General features: G+C 45.2%; 1 protein-coding gene across 1 annotated transcript in view; it reads right to left on the reverse strand.

Annotated features, from left to right (window-relative positions):
• The window catches only part of SAPCD2 (suppressor APC domain containing 2), a 70089-nt gene that overhangs the window by 11807 nt on the left and 40609 nt on the right, over positions 1–17673 (reverse strand). The window contains exons 4-5 of the mRNA XM_069241457.1: positions 17268–17369; positions 8505–8624 (exon numbers count right to left, since the gene is read on the reverse strand). Coding sequence (XP_069097558.1) covers positions 8505–8624; positions 17268–17369 — 222 coding nt within the window. The remainder of the gene's footprint in view (positions 1–8504; positions 8625–17267; positions 17370–17673) is intronic.

Consider the following 17673-nt stretch of genomic DNA (forward strand, 5'->3'; position numbering starts at 1 on the left):
GGGAGGGGCGCGGAGGGGAGGGGCGTAGAGTTGAGTGGTGTAGAGTGGCTCAGAATGGAGTGGTGTGGAGTGGCATATGCAGAATGGAGTGGCGCAGAATAGTGTAGAAAAGAGTGGCGTAGAGTGGAGTAGCGCAGAGTGGAGGGGCGTGGCATGGAGGGGAGTGGCATAGAGTAGGTTGGCATAGAGTGGCGTGGCATGGCAGAGAGTAGAGTGGAATGGCAGAGAGTGGTGTGGAGCATGTCAAAGATTGGAGCAGCATAGAATGTCTTCGTGTGGAGTAGCCTAGAATGGCTTTATGTGGGGTGGAGTGGCGTACAATGACTGTGTGAAGTAGAGTGGTGAAGTGTGGATTGACGAAGTGTAGAGTGACGTGGCAGAGCGGAATGGAGTGACAGAGCGGAGTGGCGGACAGTGGAGTGAGGGAGAGTGAGTGGCGGAGAGTGGAGTGGCGTAGTGTGGCTGAGCATAGAGTAGAGTGGCGTAGAGTAGAGCGGAGTGGCTTGGCGTAGCATAGAGTGGAGTGGGGAGAGTGGCGTGGCAGAGAGTAGAGTGGAGCAGAGTGGAGCAGAGCAGAGTGGAGCAGAGCAGAGTGGAGCAGAGCAGAGTGGAGCAGAGCAGAGTGGAGCAGAGCAGAGTGGAGCAGAGCGGAGTAACGTAGAGCGGAGTAGCGTAGAGCGGAGTAGCGTAGAGCGGAGTAGCGTAGAGCGGAGTAGCGTAGAGGCTTGGAATAGCATAGAGTGGAGTGGCGTAGAATGGAGTGAAGTGGAGGAGAGTGGCAGAGTGGAGTGGCTTGGCAGAGCAGAGTGGCTTGGTAGAGCAGAGTGGAGTGGCTTGGCATAGCAGAGTGTGGAGTGGCTTGGTAGAGCAGAGTGGAGTGGCTTGGCATAGCAGAGTGTGGAGTGGCGTGGAGTAGAGTAGAGTAGAGTAGAGTAGAGTGGCGGAGAGCGGAGTGGAGTGGCGGGGAGTGGAGTGGCGGAGAGTGGAGTTGAGTGGAGTGGCAGCGGAGTGGAGTGGCGGAGAGCGGAGTGGAGTGGCGGAGAGTAGAGGAGTGGCAGAGAGCAGAGTGGAGTGGCAGAGAGCGGAGTGGCAGAGAGCAGAGTGGAGTGGCAGAGAGCAGAGTGGAGTGGCATAGCATAGAGTAGAGTGGCATAGCATAGAGTAGAGTGGCATAGCATAGAGTAGAGTGGCATAGCATAGAGTAGAGTGGCGGAGAGTGGAGTGGCAGAGAGCGGAGTGGCATAGCATAGAGTAGAGTGGCGGAGAGTAGAGTGGAGTGGAGTGGCAGAGAGCAGAGTGGATTAGCGTAGAGTGGAGTGGCGTAGCAGAGAGAGGAGTGGAGTGGCAGAGAGTGGAGTGGCAGAGAGCGGAGTGGAGTGGCAGAGAGCGGAGTGGAGTGGCAGAGAGCGGAGTGGAGTGGTATAGCAGAGTGGAGTGGTATAGCAGAGTGGAGTGGTATAGCAGAGTGGAGTGGCGGAGAGTGGAGTAAAGTGGAGTGGCATAGCATACTGTGGAGCAGCAGAGGAGTGGCTTGGCATAGCATAGTGTGGAGTGGCAGAGAGTGGAGTGGAGTGGCAGAAAGCGGAGTGGAGTGGCTTTGTATAGCACAGTGTGGAGTGGCAGAGAGCAGAGTGGAGTGTGGAGCACCAGAGAGGAGTGGCAGAGAGCAGAGGAGTGGCTTGGCATAGCATAGTGTGGAGTAGCAGAGAGCAGAGTGGAGTGGCTTGGCATAGCATAGTGTGGAGTGGCAGAGTGGAGTGGCAGAGAGGGGAGTGGCAAAGAGCAGAGTGGAGCAGCAGAGAGCAGGGTGGTGCGGCATAGCATAGTGTGGAGTGGCAGAGAGCAGAGTGGAGCGGCAGAGAGCAGAGTGGAGCGGCAGAGAGCAGAGTGGAGCGGCAGAGAGTGGCTTTGTGTGAAGCGCAGTAGAGCGGCGAAGAGTAAAGCAGCGAAGAGTGGCTGTGTGAAGTGGAGTGACAGAGAGTAAAGTGGAGGAGTGAAGTGGATTGGTAGAGTGGGGTAGAACGGAGTGGTATAGAATGTATTTTTTTTTGTTTTTTACAGAGTGGAGTGTTGAAGAGGGTAGCGGAGGAGAGTGGACTGGTGAGAGTGGAGTGGCAGAGAGTAGAGTAGAATGGATTGACACAGAAAGGTTTTCTACGAAGTGGAGTGGTAAAGAAGAGAGTGACGGAGAGTGGCGGAGAGTTGAGTGGCTCAGATTACAGTAGAGTAGGGAGGCTCAGTGGAGAGATGAGAGTCATAGGGAAGAATAGAGTGGATATCAAGAACAGTCACCCCTCGTGCCATTGCCCTAGTAGTGTCTTTGGCTGTGGTGGGATGGGTTCTCGGGCCTTAGAGGGGTTGCTTTTTTGCCAGGGGGTAACAGATCTTGATAGAGAGATCTACCCACCAGGACATAGTCCTCTTATACACTGCCCTGCACTTCTTAACACCCGAGAAGGCACCTCAGAGCTGATCATCTACCTGAAGATCTTTTGTCTGGTCTATGTAATAGCTCAATACCTTCTTTGGAACAAGGTGATGGAACCTCTCTTCCTCTTTCAAGGGAGGAGGTGGAGTGAAGAACACTGCCAAAGAGACAGATTGACCAACATGGAATGGCATCACAACATTGGGGAGGAAAGCTGCCCGGGTCCTCAACACCAACTTGTCCAGAAAGATTGTACAGACAGCACCTGCAACTCACTCACATGGAGTGATGACAACACAGAAGACTGCTTTTATCATGAATAGCCTTAGGAAGCAACAGTGCATATGCTCAAAGGTCATGCACTAATGTCAAGACCATGTTAAACATCCCAAGGGGCACCGCAGTTTAAGAGGAAACATATGTATCAGGCCTTTAATGAAAAGTATCACAGCTGGCGACGTAAACACAGCTGTTTGGTCCAGCAAACAGAAATGTTAAAAGTGATGAAAAATAACCTTTCACTATGTTATCTGCAAGGCCTTATTGGGCTATGGAGGGAACAAATAGACCATCTGAAAGTTTGGCTTCTAAGACAGTTGGTGTCCCAGGCAGTACACCAGGCAACAAATTTGTCCCAGCATAGACTAACTCTGTGGAACAGCTTTTGACAGCAAGATAAAAACTACCACCTCAGTCGGCAACTCAAACATTTAAATGCCACAGTTCAATCTCCATGCATGGAGGTGCACATTGTGGTGATTCAGATTGTAAGACTATGCTTTGCTAAAGTAGAAGCCTCATTAGAGGGCAAGCGCTCTGACTCAGAAGCTCTGAATGCTATATTCGCATGTCCCAGAGTGGGACAATCGAGATGAGACTAGTTCATCTTGCTTGATCTTCAGATTCCAAGGCAGGAGAGGTAATGGAGAGAAGGTATACAGGAGTCCGTTCCACTTCAGCCAGAATGTGAAACAAAAAGCCTTGGAGGAAACGGCAGCATGCACAATTGTTAACACTGCACATTGTCTACGGTGGCGAAAAGGTATATCCAGGGATTCCTCCAGTGTCCACAGAGGACCAGCATCACCTTGGAATAGAGACGCCAACTGTGAGTTGCCAGATGGCACCTGCTCGGTTTGTCCACTCTGAATTTCAGGGATCCTTTCAGGTGACTGGTGACCAGGTAGAGGTTTCTGTTGTTCCTGCCACCAGCAGAGGCACAGAGCCTCCTGGCACCAGGCTCAGGATCCAACCCTGCTCTGCCTGTTGCGATACTGCATGGCAGTAGTGTTCTTTGTGAGAACGTGCAGTTGCCTCCTTCTGATGGATGGAGGGAAGTCTTTCTGGGCCAAACTGATCTCTCTAATTTACAGCAGGTTGACGTGGGAGCAGGCTCTCTGCTGCTGGAGACCAGTAGCATCTGACCTCTACCTCTCAGAAGTGATTTCCTACCCTCCCCCAAACCGCCGTCCTTATTAGGGATGAGGAAGCAATGACATGGCATCCTTTGCCTTTCTCAGAGTCAGTACTCGATCAAAGGTACCCTTGGAGAGAAAAAGGTATAACTACTGCAACAGGATGGTCAAATGCTCATTGAAATGAATTATGGTGTCAGCGGAAGGGGAGGCTGGGAGGAAGCATGGACACCGATCCAATGTGATGGATCTCCAGCCAGGGATTAAGGGCCAGATGTAGGTAAGTAGAAAATTGCGACTTGCAATTTGCAAGTCATAGCGACTCGCAAATTGCAACTCGCAATACGAGATGCAGAAAGGTGTCTCAGACACCTTCTGCGACTCGCTATGGGGTCGCAAAGACCCACCTCATGAATATTTAGGAGGTGGGTCGCAGTTTGCGACCCCATAGCGAGTCTAGGCACTCACAGGGATGGTGGCCTGCTGGAGACAGCAGACCCCCATGTCCGTGACTGCTTTTTTAATAAAGCAGGTTTTTTTTTCTGTTTGCAGCCCGTTTTCCTTAAAGGAAAACGGGCTGCAAAAAGAAAAAATACCGAAACCATTTAGTTTCGTGCCTGCTCTGAAAAAATATTTTTTTGGGCATTCACAAAGGGGAAGGGGTCCCATGGGGACCCCTTCCCTTTTGCGAATGAGTTACCATCCACTTCAAGTGGATGGTAACTGCGAGTTGGTTTGCGACCGCTTTCGCGGTCCCAAAGCAACTCTGCATCGCGATGCGGTCGCAAATAGGAAGGGAACACCCCTTCCTATTTGCGAGTCGGATAACATTTTGCGAGTCGGTACCGACTCTGCATCGCGATGGCCGTTTTGCATGTCGCAAACTGTGTTTTTCGCAGTTTGCGACATGCAAAACGGTTGCCACATCTGGCCCTAACTGCTGTTTCCAGATCCCCACTGACCCGACACGAATTGTGCAAGGACAAACTAAATTGGCTTGATAGCCGTTGGAGCAGGGGAGACAGCGATCGAGGTTGGCAGCCCAGCTGCCGTATGCAGTGACTGCCAGTGCAGCATCCACAGCCACGAAAGCACTGAGCAGTCTCTGCTGCACCACTCATTGGAAAGGCTGATGCTGCCTATACGACAGCCCCCTGGAATAACCTGAATTTCCTAAACTGAGAAAACATTCACCTGCGTCAATGGGTCTAAAGAAAGTGCATTGCTCGGCTGCCTTCAAATCTCTCTAGTGCCAAGTCTGCCTTTTCCCCCACAGAGTCAGGACCCATTGAAGGGCATGTCCATTAGGGTTCAAGCACATCACCAGAAAATCTGGGCCACCTCAACAGGTGTGCCTCCTAAGCCTAGAAGTGGTACCAAGGCAGTTGGTAGTGTGTAGGCCCAAATGGATTAGGTATTTTCTGAGCCAAAGAAGCGCTGAGGTCCTCCAGGACTGCAGCAAGATCTCGCTGGTCATGTCCCACAGGGCATGCATGTACAGACCCAGTAAACAAACAGCACTTATGAACCTAGGCGGCAGGCTTACGGATGAAAACACCCTCTTACCAAAAGTGTCAATCCTTTAGGATTCCACATCTGGAGGAGTTGCCTGAAAGGAATTGGGATTCACACTAGTAGTTGAGGTCTACAAGTTTGAATCACTGACGTAGAGTGCTTAGTTAGGGAGTCTGGATCCATGTGGGTAGGCCTGTGTCGCTGTGCACAGGCCAACTGAAAGAAACAAGACTTATACCACATAGTCATCAAGGTATAAGTAAGGGCATTAGTAAATGGCAGCAAGAGCCCTTACAGTGAAAGCTCTGGTTGAAGGATTTCTTTCAGTACATTTAGTTGCCTTAGAAGAGGACAACCATAGATCTAGCACCTCAGCAGCTCTCTGGACCACAGCTGCAAACCAAACACTTTTCTCCATTGGTGGCCCATGTGGTGAGTCAAGTTCCATTTCAGTGGAAGGTGTCTAGCCCACTAACATTTTGTACATTTAAGTATAATAAATCATCAGTATAGCGAAAGAGGAAACCACCACCACCATTCACCACCCCCCCCGGGGAACTACGTTTCTCTTGTATAGGGTCAGAGTCAAAAAGATAATTGAGCCTCTGCTGACTGTTGCGCTACAGCAGAGGCACAGGGTTACAGTCATATTGCACAATGAGCAAATCTATTTGGTGATCTTGTAGGCAGAGTTTGGTTTAGGGACTCATGGCACCAGATCATCCATCTGTGCTAGTAATGCAGCATGCTATGTGCATCTTCAGGCTGGCATCAAAGTCTGTATCGGAGACAGAAGCAGTCCAGTAAGGTGTCTCAAGAGGATAGATGGTATATGGGGAGGGCCTACCAACAGTAATCCAGCTCAAGACCCCCTGAAGATTTGTGGGGCTAGAAGGCTCGCAAAAGAGGACCAGAATCGCACCAAAGATATGCAGCATGGTCTACATGATGGAGCTATCTGCTGTGGAGTAGATGATGGCCTGGGAACTCTGGGCATGTATGGACCACTAAGGATTCTATTCCAAAAACAAGGTCTCTAAGTTAGGGCAATATTTATATTTCTACCCTCACAACTTTTCTTTGGAGATACAGTGGTTCGATAGGATCAAGTCGCACCTCCTCTTATGTTTTCGTTTGGACTTGTCTTACCCAAAGACTTTGGGCAAGAAGAGGTTTGTTCACAGGGAACAGCCTCATTACTGGGACTAAGCCCTCAACTTAGAACAAGCGCAAGACATGAGCTTCGACCGCAACCTCTTCTTGTGTTCTGAGATGTAAAGCTTCCTCACCCAGCCACAGAACAACTTCAGGTATTTAAGGGTGCACATTGCCTGACCTACAGTTGTGACCGGAGCCCAAGGACCAAAGACACAACACATGTCGGTCAGTGAACAGCATCCGCTTATGGAACTCTCTGCGTAGTTTGAAAGTTTGAAGCCTCTGGTTTTCAGAAGAGGCAATTTCCTACCCCACTGCCAGCAAATTTTGGAGTGGTCATAAGAATGACAAAAGTCGGGGGCAGAGCTCTTGATCCAGATCAGAATGCTCAGAAAGGATATGTCAACGAGAAGATATGGCACATAAGGCTCCATTCAGTCATGTTAAGGGATGCACAAATCCTACACAGAGCTGCTCAAACCACCTGCCAGCACACAGGAACATCGCTGTTAAAATTCTGTGGATCCAATTTGTAATATTGTAAAGGCAAGGAATCTGCAGTTAGAAATATACATCAGAATCATACATTTCTACCTTAAAATCTTTAATTTGGCTAGAGATAGCGGAATCCTTTATCAGATTAATCAATCTTTGGCTTAACTATTTTTTTTAGCTTTGTTATGGAATTAAGGAAAGTATAAAAGGAGGAAACTTGGTTTAATGATTAATTTCGTTTTTGAGAAACTTAAGAAGAAATATTTCTCTGCTCAGTCTATTTCATTATCTCATCTGAACCTTATTTGAAAATGCCCTTTCAGTGCCGATTTGGCATATTTTTTTTAGGACTGGGACCTCTTTTACTTGACTTACCACAACTTCAAAGTAATCCGAAAGTATGCAGAAAATTTCATTTAATTTTCCACTAGCTGGGACAAAATGTATGCCCCATATTGAGGTGCACAGTACCACTCTTAGAAAATAAATCTAGTGAACTCCATTGTTCTAGAAGATGGGTTCCCTAGGCTGTGGAGATAATTGTTCCCCCTCTTAAGTTGTCCGTACACTATCAGTTAATAGCACATTTTGTGGAATATATTGATGTCTACACTCTAGATCTGGCTTCGCCAACGAGTAGCATGTGAACTAATAGCTCTCCAGCTACCAGCAAGTAGCTATGTGCAGCCCAGCCTACTAAATCAGAAACGTGCTTGGTTGAATTCAAATTTCTATACCAAATTCGGGGAAAAGTATGTATTCAAGATTAAAACGTGTATTTTCAAAACTCATCATCTGGTGTTTGGACAAAGATTGGTTGAATTTCAAAATATATTTGAAGCTGATATTTTAGTGGCAACAATGCAGGGTTTAGAAGATGTATTATTAAATACTATTAATTTGGCGCCAGAGGCATTGCAGCTATGGATGTTACACATTACCCATGTAGAGTCATTTCCAACTGACAAAACATATTTTTTTTACATTACTGTTAGCAACTCTGCGTGATGCATAGAGGTGATCATATTTGGCAATCTTGCATATGGTCACTGTCACTTGTACGATGTGGTCACTATTAAAACTCTAATAATATTAGTAGCTAATGATGATTTTCACTGAGCAGAAGTAGCTCTTATTAAAGAAAAGTTATGAGATGCTCTAGATCACTGAAGAATGATCTTTGATAACCTGTTATTGCCTTTTTTTCTGTGACATTACACGTAAGTAAGTCGGTGGTGGGGAATATTTTGCTGACTGGTTTATTTCCCAAAGAATGGGTACTCAGAAGAATCTAAGGATGGGTCTCAGCATCACAATGCTTTATTCTGTCTCACATAGGTTCATGCCTTGAGGTTGTATGATCTATGCGCTCAGCACACCCTCCCCACCATCAGAAAGCACACACTACTTTTAAACATTTACTTCTAGGATCATCCAGACACCTGGCCTCTCAGTAAAGTCTACCCTACATGCCATTCAGCCTATGACATCACCTTCGTCAGGAGTCGGTTCTGTTCCTTCAGCATGTTGATGGACTGTTGCTGTCCTCCAGCGGTGAAAGTTGGCGATGCGGCTGCAATTCCATTGATGGCAGAGGATGACACACTTTGGTGCTGATAACGGCAGAAGAGGAGACCGTTAAAAGATAAAAATATTGAATTTTGTAAAAAAAAACAAAAAACGAGGTCTAGCACGTAGATCAGCTCAACTTAATGAAATAATTGCAGCAACCTCTGAACATGATTAATCTCTCTTTTTACTTTAGTTTTATCAAAATGGTCATATTAAGCAATAATTAAGATCTTTCATCTAAGCTCTGGTATAGCGCTTCAAATATATGATGTCATCTATGAGACAACGAACACCAAACAAAGAAGCAATGGCAAAACCAGTAGGACTGGCATTGGGAACTTACAATGTTTTAAAAAACGGAAACGTTTAACAAGCATTAAAAGTAATGAGACGAAACGATGCCTTCTAAAGGTTGCTGAAGTTCTTTAGGTGGATGTCCACACTTTCAATAGCAAAATGTTATAATGTGAGTGGAAGCAAAACGTGAATGACACTTGTACAGACCAATGGATGAAGAGTGCAGACTGAAAGCTCTTGCATGTATATACATATGTATTTTAATTATGATTTTTTGGGAATGATGAGCTGAAGCTGTCCCTAGGCCAGTTATAACAATGAGTACATAGTCAAATACTGCTAATGCTTTAATACTTCTTTGCCACATTTGCACTGCTTTCCTAAGCAAAGCAGAAAAAAACTCTTCCTTATCACAAAAAAAATAGATCAAATCTTGCTATATTGTACATTTTAGCAATAGAAGATGCGGCTGTGCAGTTTGTGAAACAAGCCCTAAACTATCCCAGCACTTGTAGAACTATTATTTACAAATATCTTGAACAAGACTAAAGGACAGTAAAGTGTTACAGAGAACAAGCACAAAAGCTACATGAAAGATTTAATAAGAGCGCAATTAAAGAAAACTTTTCTAAGTGCAGCAGACTTTTTGCAATATCTTCCAATCTAGTGGTGGGATCTGGAAACACGAGTTCCACACAAAGTTTTACATAGTGGCCACTGACCGTGACGGCGTCGGACAGCAGAGCCTGTGATGAAACGGACTAAACGTTGACAGCAGTTCTCCTTCACCACAATCTTGGGGTCAATGTTATGTCCACCTAATCAATAACTGGATTTTTAAAGCATGTATGTGTGAAAGTAACTCACTTATGACTCAACGCTGGTATACGTTTTTATGTTCTCCCACCTCTCAGTTAAATAGTAACTTCTTTCTTGACAAATAGGGTCAGTTACAGATTCACATACTCTGGACAAACCTCAAAGACGCACCTTTTCTCTAATAAGGATTGGGGATGGAGATGGGAGTTACATTATCATGAATTTGTAAAGTACTGCTTTCTCAAACACTATGTAATACTTTGTATCAGTGTAGTAATGCAGTTTATAGGCACGTGCACCAGAACAAGTCACCTTAAAATAGGATTTGAAAAAAGATGCACTGGGAACTGCAAAGACTTTTGCAAAAATAATATTTACTTCTTGAATGGCATATGTAAAAGTTGATTTTTTGTGCAAGATGGGTTAGACCCTGCTCGCTAGCTCCTTCAAAGAAATCTCTGAAAGGAACCACATGTGGAAAGAAGTATCTTGAGGAGGAAGCGAGTAAATCCTCCAAGTAACTTCTAGCTTGGCTCCAGTGTGCATCCACAAAGAACCTCCATACTCCAGCTCGAGGCAGTGATTGAACCTGGAACTCAAATGCATAGTGCAGCACCAGGTGGTTTTAGACCCAGTTTTATTATAATTACTAATATAATTATAATTATTATTAATACTATTAATATAAAAAAAATTCTGTGAATCTAGACATTTGCCCTAAAAAAGTAGGTTTAGTGTTTTCAATAACTAAATACTGAATAACAATAACAATTCCAATTGTACCGACTTCAAATAATCAAAATTGAGTGGCTTCAAAAACTGAGATAGTAATAATAATAATAATAATAAAACAACAACATATGCTGAAGAGAGTCTTGACATCTTCAAGACCTGGGGAGACCACTGCTGGGTTTGTAAATATACCTAGAACCATGAAAGGGGCAGAGCCCCTTCGGGGTCTTCAATCGTCTCAGTCACACATGTTCTAAAGGCCATGATGGAAGGAAGCTTAATGTGATAGAAAAGGATAGTTCGTAAGAAGTGTACTACAAGTGTAGACCTACATACTCTGATGAAACTCCTCAAAGCTAATGCTTTTATAGAAGCCAAGTTAGCCAGCCGAGGACGTAAAGATAAACATTCGTCTTTGACTTAAGATCTGAGCTACCTTAATGCATTTGGTTAATATTTGAGAAGTTAACATGAAGATGGATGGAGACACTTGAAAGAAATAATGCTGTCCTCCTAAGAGGACTCTAAAAAAATGAAAGGAAGCATCATGGCAAGATTTTTTCTCTCCAAGCCGGGGTCACTGTTCTGCATTATCAACTACCCGTTTATTGTTGATTCCAAGCAGATCAAGACTGGATGTGAGCTTTCGTACAAGAAAGTAGCACTAAACCTCCTAAAAAGGGATGTGAGGGGAACGGACCTTTTTATTCCATTGACAAACATGTTTTTCCACTTCCTATTGGAATATGTTTAAAGTGTGGTTCCCTGATGTTCAAGCTCTTGTGGAGCAACTGATGGCAGTTTCCCCTACTACACTGTAAAGTGTGATTGGATTTTATTCCCCAAGTATCTATTTTCCATGGGAGTGATGATCTGCTTTAGTATAAAGTGTATAACTAGCGATGCAGTGGGCGTGGCTAATAAGAGCTGGATAGGAGAGAACTTCCCAGATCCCATTAAAAAAAAAAAAAAAAAAAAAAACCTCAGCTGCTCCCGACAAAACCTCTCAGCTTTTTTCTTAGTTATTCCACTAATTGGATAAGTGATTTAAGGAGGGGAAATGCTTGTTTGATTAGCAAACCAACTAATCATAACTGGTTGGTTGCATGAAAGCTGCTTCCGGATGAAGGGCCTTAGCATGCATGCTATACAAAACGTTTTAATGATGCACTCGTGGTAGAATTAACCATGCTGCTAAAAACTATGGAACTGATGAAAGTCCTAAGTACACTCCCCTGTGCTTCAAGACTGAATCATGAGATCAGAGTGGGAAATTGCTCTATGAATGCACGTCTGTAGTCATTTTCTCTAGAGCTGGATCAGCTTTCTTACACTGCTTCTCTAAATCGGATAAGACACTAGTTTACTTACATTTAAATAAACGAAAGATTTCTGTTGCTGGACGTCAGGCACAACCTCAAATAGCCCAGCAGTCTTGTATCCTAGCACTGTGCTCTAAGTGGCAACATGCCTAGGAGCAGTTACAGTTTTTGGCACTACTGATCTAGAAGAATAGATCTTCATGTATTAACTATCCAAAAACTGTTAAGGTCAAGTAGAGATCACTGAAGTGAAGGACTGGGTGGTCTGCAATTGGCAGTGTTCATAAATTGTGGGGCGTGGTGGTCTTTGACAAAATATAAACAATTAGGAGAAGCATTAGTTATATCCTGCCAAGAAGCTAAAATCTAGATTCTGACAGAAACCAGGAGGAGCCTCCTGTAGAGGCTGTTTCAGTTCTAGAGTAATTCAAGACCAGATGGCTAGCCAGGTCTCCACGAGGTGAGCCAGAGAATGTAATAATTTAAAGGGCGGTGACAACTCCTCTTGTAAAGATGTGTGCTCTTTGGTAATCACAGGCCTTGATAAGGCCCCTCCTTCAGGTTAATATGCAGTTATAATCACACAACAATGAGGTGAACAGCTCTCGTTATTTGAAGCAGAACATCTTCTGATGTCGATTGAAGTCTTGGCTCCGACTTTGTTATGGACTGACCTTTTGATACTAGTTTTTGTCTCTTTGTCAGGTGCCAGCAAATAAGGACTCTAAGAGTCACCACAATTTTCAAGTCACACTCTGCACCTGGGAAGAAAAGACCCAGGATGCTCCAGGTCATTATGGACACAGCCTTCAGCCTTGAACTCTTCACCTACATATCACCGATTTCAGCTGTGGTAGTCTAGTTAGTTCAGTGGAAACAAAACAAAAACACAACACAAAGAAGACATTAGGCTATTGCACTTAAGCATAGGACTGGCAACTGTGTCTGTAATGACCTGGAAGAAGGTGGTTATCCTAATTAGAAGGGAGCGGTCAGATCAGGGGTCCATGAAACCCATGCTGCTGGCTGGTAAGATTGAAGTCACCAGGATTTGAGGGAAGAAGAAAAAGTTTAAGAACTATGAGCCTCAGAGGCCAATGGAAAGGAATAATTAGAAATTGACGCTTTTGGTATCCCATGTCAATGACCTTGTATCCTTGGATACTCGATGCGCAGGAGGGAAGTCCTTTCACTCAGGAGGAGACAGAGGGCAAGACATGTTTTTTCACCAAGAGTCATCCTAGGCACTGAGGGAAAAGATTAAACCATGGAGGAAAGAATCCAGGGTTTCAAAGTGCCTTCTTCTCTATTAGAGGTAGTTGTAAACCACCTTACATGAAAGCAGTTAATTTGTGTATTGAGTGGGGAAACAGCCTTTACAACATAGGCATTACTACGCATGTGTATCTTTTTATACATAAAAAGAAAATATGGAGAGAGGCCCCAAAATGCAATCCCCCCATACATTTTCCTTAGACTCCTTTTAGCCAGGTTACAGCAAAAACTGCTGAATGGAATTACACCAAATTCGGCAGGAAACGAGATTTTGGTCCACAGATTGTGCTTTTTGTGATTTGGTGTAAATCCATTCAGCAGTTTAAAAAAAATTAAGGGTAAAAAAATAATTGGATATTTTGGCAGTTGGGCTGGAAGAGTCTCGGAGACTCTCTCTGGGCACCAGTTTAAAAAATAGATCGCTCTTATTGTCCCAGAGAAGTTTATTTCCCTTTGGTCATCTTGCTCCCACAGGAGTTAGACACTCCTGCGAGACCGAACACACCAATTGGATGCCAGCAACATGAGAAAAATGTTGCTGAAGCCAGTACAGGACTCTGGGACTTAGTCCCCTGTCCTGAAGTTGTTAAAAAAAAGAAATACTGGGGCAGGGTAGAGATGCTGTGACCCTCCTGGGCCCCATTGCAGGGGGAGAGAAACCACACTGGGGCCAAAAAACAAAAAGACACCAAAAAATGGTGCGATTCTGTAAGACTCTCGTAGGCCGAAAAAAAAAAAGAAAAAAGACAGCGGAGCATCATTTATTCATTATAAGCCATGGGGAGACTAACCCCGGAGCCGAAAACAGTTTTTATGTGGGAAGGGGGAAACACAAATGGCTCCCCACCCCAAGCCATTAGAGGCCCTGGGGAGCCCACCCCTGAGGCCAAAAATGCAGAAAATGGGAAGAGGGAGCCATGCGCCCCCGCCACATGCCTAAAAAAAAAAAGGCTCTGGGGAGCCCACCCCAGAGCTTATTCCTTTAAGGAAGCGGGACCGCAAGGTCCCCTTTCCTGAGCCAATAATGGTCTCAGGGAGCACACCCCCCAGGGCCCGGCTCAGCAGCTATGTCCTGTGGTGCCCACCCCAGAACAAAGCTGTTTTCCTGCCCGCTGCACCAACTTGTGTTGGCTCTCAGTTATCAGGAGCATTTTTAAACCTACCAGCTGGCGGGAGCTTCAAAAATGCTCCTACTCATTGGGCACAGACTTTAGATCTGTTTCCCTGCCCGCAGTGATGCGGTCATGGAAACAGATCTAAATATCGCTTCCACCTGCAGGGAGCAGCATTAATAGCTACTCCCTGTGAGCAGGAGCAATGCTGGCTGCAGCTGGATGTGGGGATCCACCTGGGGTCAAAAGGACCTTGGGGCTCGCTCTATGGCCCCAATGACAGTGTGGTGGGTGTCCTGGGTGGGCACCCACCTTTTGTTAAGCCAGGACCCGGGGGTGGGGTCCCAGTGGTCGAACCCAGCCCAGTGCAGGGTGTCACCTGCCCCCACAACAGTATTGTTCTAGGCCCCATGAGATGGGGTGCCTGGGGCCAAAATCACGCCAGGATGGAGGCTGTGTGCTACCTTCACCCTTCAAAATTGCTCCATGCCCCAGAAGATGGGGTCCCCAGGGTGAAAACCGGCTTGGGGAGGGGGCCACATGCCCTCTTCAAAACTGCTCTAGGCCCCAGAGGATGTGGTCCCTGGAGTTAAAATGGGTCTGGGGAGGTGGGCAGCATGCCCCCCTTCCCCAAACAAGCACGCCTGATCCCTGAGGATGGGGATGAAAGAATGGTCCTGGGGGATGGGGTCCGCAGGACCTACCAAGTCTTGAGCAGAGATGCTACACAGTCCCCCTCCTCTTTAATTATTTAATAATAAAAAATAAAAAAAAGACCTATGTGGGGCAGGGTCCCCAGGGTTAGGCCTTGTGGTCAAGCCCCCCACAGAACACAGCCAAAGGCCATGTGTAGCTTGGGGTTGACTGTATTGGGGGGAGGCGGGGTTCAGGGGGAGGTGATATTCGCCGCAGAGCATGGCCACGATGATATAATTTGAGATATCAGTGATGTCATAAATGATTTCATAAAACATGTCATGAGTGATGTCAATTGCGAGGTCACAAATGCAAAAAGAGATGATGGACGGAATCCTGAACAAATCAAACACTCATCCCATTCACAGATCTGGACCTAAATCCAACTGCTAATCCACTGGCCTGACAGTACAGGCTGGTCAGTTCGCATGGGGAGCAGGGTCAAGACTGATTTGTCTATGGCTGGGTCCAAACTGAAGTGGCATGGTGGGCAAAAAAAAACAATGGATTGCGTTGCAGGCCTGAGTGATTACCAGTGGCCGATATTAATTCAAGCATTCCATCCATCACCTTGTTGTTTTCACATTTGCTGCCCTAAGTGCACAGGATATGCTTAGATGTGGGTCCCGGGCCCACTGTGCCACTGGATTCAAACTAGCTTGACTGATGAGGGGCGGTACCTCGAAACCAGCCCCAGGATGCTTGTCTCTGGTCCAAGGAGGACCTGGCCAGGCAGTTTGGGTTGGACTGTTCCCATGGGGAGCACAGTCAAGAATGATTTGCATATGGCTGGGTTCAAACTGGGATGGCATGAAGAGCAAAAGAACAATGGGTTGGGGCGCTACCATAAGGGATTGCCAGTGGCTGAGATTAATTCAAGCATTCCATCCATCACCTTCTTGTTTTTGCATATGTGAGATCACAAGCAGTGCATGGCGGTAAGCAAGCTACAATTAGTGCTGCTAACTAGAACTTGTGAATTTCTGTGTTTTTTAGTTGAAAACATTAATGTTGTCACTGACAAATTCACCCAACCATAACTTTTGTTTTTTCAGTAAATATAGACATACAGATATACATACATAGATATATGCACATATATATGGGTCCAGGAGTTGGTCTGAGTATAGGGTGATAAGGGTTGTTTTAGGGTTTAGCAGTGGGTAAAGGTATTGGTTTGTAAGGGTGTTTTTAGGGTTAAGGTATTGGTAGGGGTACATGGAGGTAAAGGTATTTTAGTGTTAAGGGGTAGGTAAGGGCATAGGGTAGAAACGGATATTTTAGAGTTTAGAGAGGTGGGTAGGGGTATGGGGTCTTAAGGGTATTTGTAGGGTTTAGGGTGGGTAGGGGTAATGGAGGAAGATTATTTTTAGGGTTTAGGGGTGGGCAGGGGGAATAGGGTATGAGTATTTTTACAGTTTAGAGATAAGTAAGGGTATTGGGTGGTAAGGTTTTTTTTAAGGTTTAGGGGTAGGTAAGGGTATTGGGTGGTAAGGATATTTTTGGGATTTTGGGGTGGGCGAGGATATTGGTGGTAAGGGTATTATAGGGTTTAGGGGTGGATAAGGGTATAGAGTGGTAAGGGTGTTTTTAGAGTTGGGTGAGATTATTTGGTGGTAAGGGTATTTTTATGGTTTAGAAGTGGTGAGGGTATTGGGTGGTAAGGGTGTTTTAGGGTTTATGAGTGAGTAGGGGCATAGGGTGGTAAGGGTAATTAATAAAGGGAGGTTTGGGGTGATTCCCCCAATAAAAATAAATTAAATACATTAATTTATTGGGATAACCACCCCAAACCTCCCTTTATTAATTACCCATACCACCCTATCCCACTACTCACTCCTAAACCCTAAAACACCCTTACAATACAATAATGGGTGGTAATTGCATGCACTGTAACGTCATACAACCAAACCATTGGGTAGCCAATATGCTGGAAGCTGCAAAAGATTGAAGACTTTGTTACGAATTATGGAAAAGTTTGAATGTCTGTGTGGAAAACCCTTTGTTTTGGAAGAGGAAGGGGCTCAGCATTGGTAAATGCCCACTAAAGCGACAAATTGCCTAAGATGCTAAAATCTGAGAAAGAAATAGTTCTGAAAAATGTAATTTAAAAAAAAGTTCAGCTTTGCTCAGAACAATGTGTGTTAACTGCATCACAAAGAGGTGGAGAAATACTGATGCCAATCTTTTGCCTTAGGATCCAAACTGAGGCCATACTCCAGAAGGTGACGTAGAAGCAGAAGGAGAGGCTGGCACCTCAGGTCAAGAGGAAACTAGAAGTATAGGAGGCAATCAAGGCTGAAGACCACAGTTATTTACTAGATCACCAGAGCACACTAGCTGAAGTTTATCTTCAATTCACTGATGAAAATGTGCCTTTTCAAATATAGAAATGTCAAACAAGAACTTTCTAGATCAAAGCCACACTCACCTTGCCAGGACTGGAAATCAGATCACGCAGGCAGCGATTCACTTCCTGTAACTTGGGGAGTAGGAGATTACTCAGATAACCCTGATTTTCATCTAAAGAATCCTGCAAAAGAAAAGAATGAAAAAAACATTTGTATTGGACGAAAAGAAAGCTTGCTTCTGGATCAGAGAGGGTAGAAGAGGGGAAGACAAGCAAAGATAAGAGTACAACTTTGTGATTGTGTTCCTACAATGCGCCTGAAAGAGCATTTAAGTTCTAGTACTAGATACACAGAAATGTATTAGTAAAGATGCTCAGGGTCCCTGTTTGCACAGAAAAGGATCAAATGACTTCTTAAGTCAATTTTTGATAGAGACGACAAAGCTAGTAAACCTACACTAAGGGCAGGTGGTGGTGGTGGTCCAAG

The sequence above is a fragment of the Pleurodeles waltl genome, chromosome 6 (assembly GCF_031143425.1).
Source record: "Pleurodeles waltl isolate 20211129_DDA chromosome 6, aPleWal1.hap1.20221129, whole genome shotgun sequence".
Taxonomy (NCBI): domain Eukaryota; kingdom Metazoa; phylum Chordata; class Amphibia; order Caudata; family Salamandridae; genus Pleurodeles; species Pleurodeles waltl.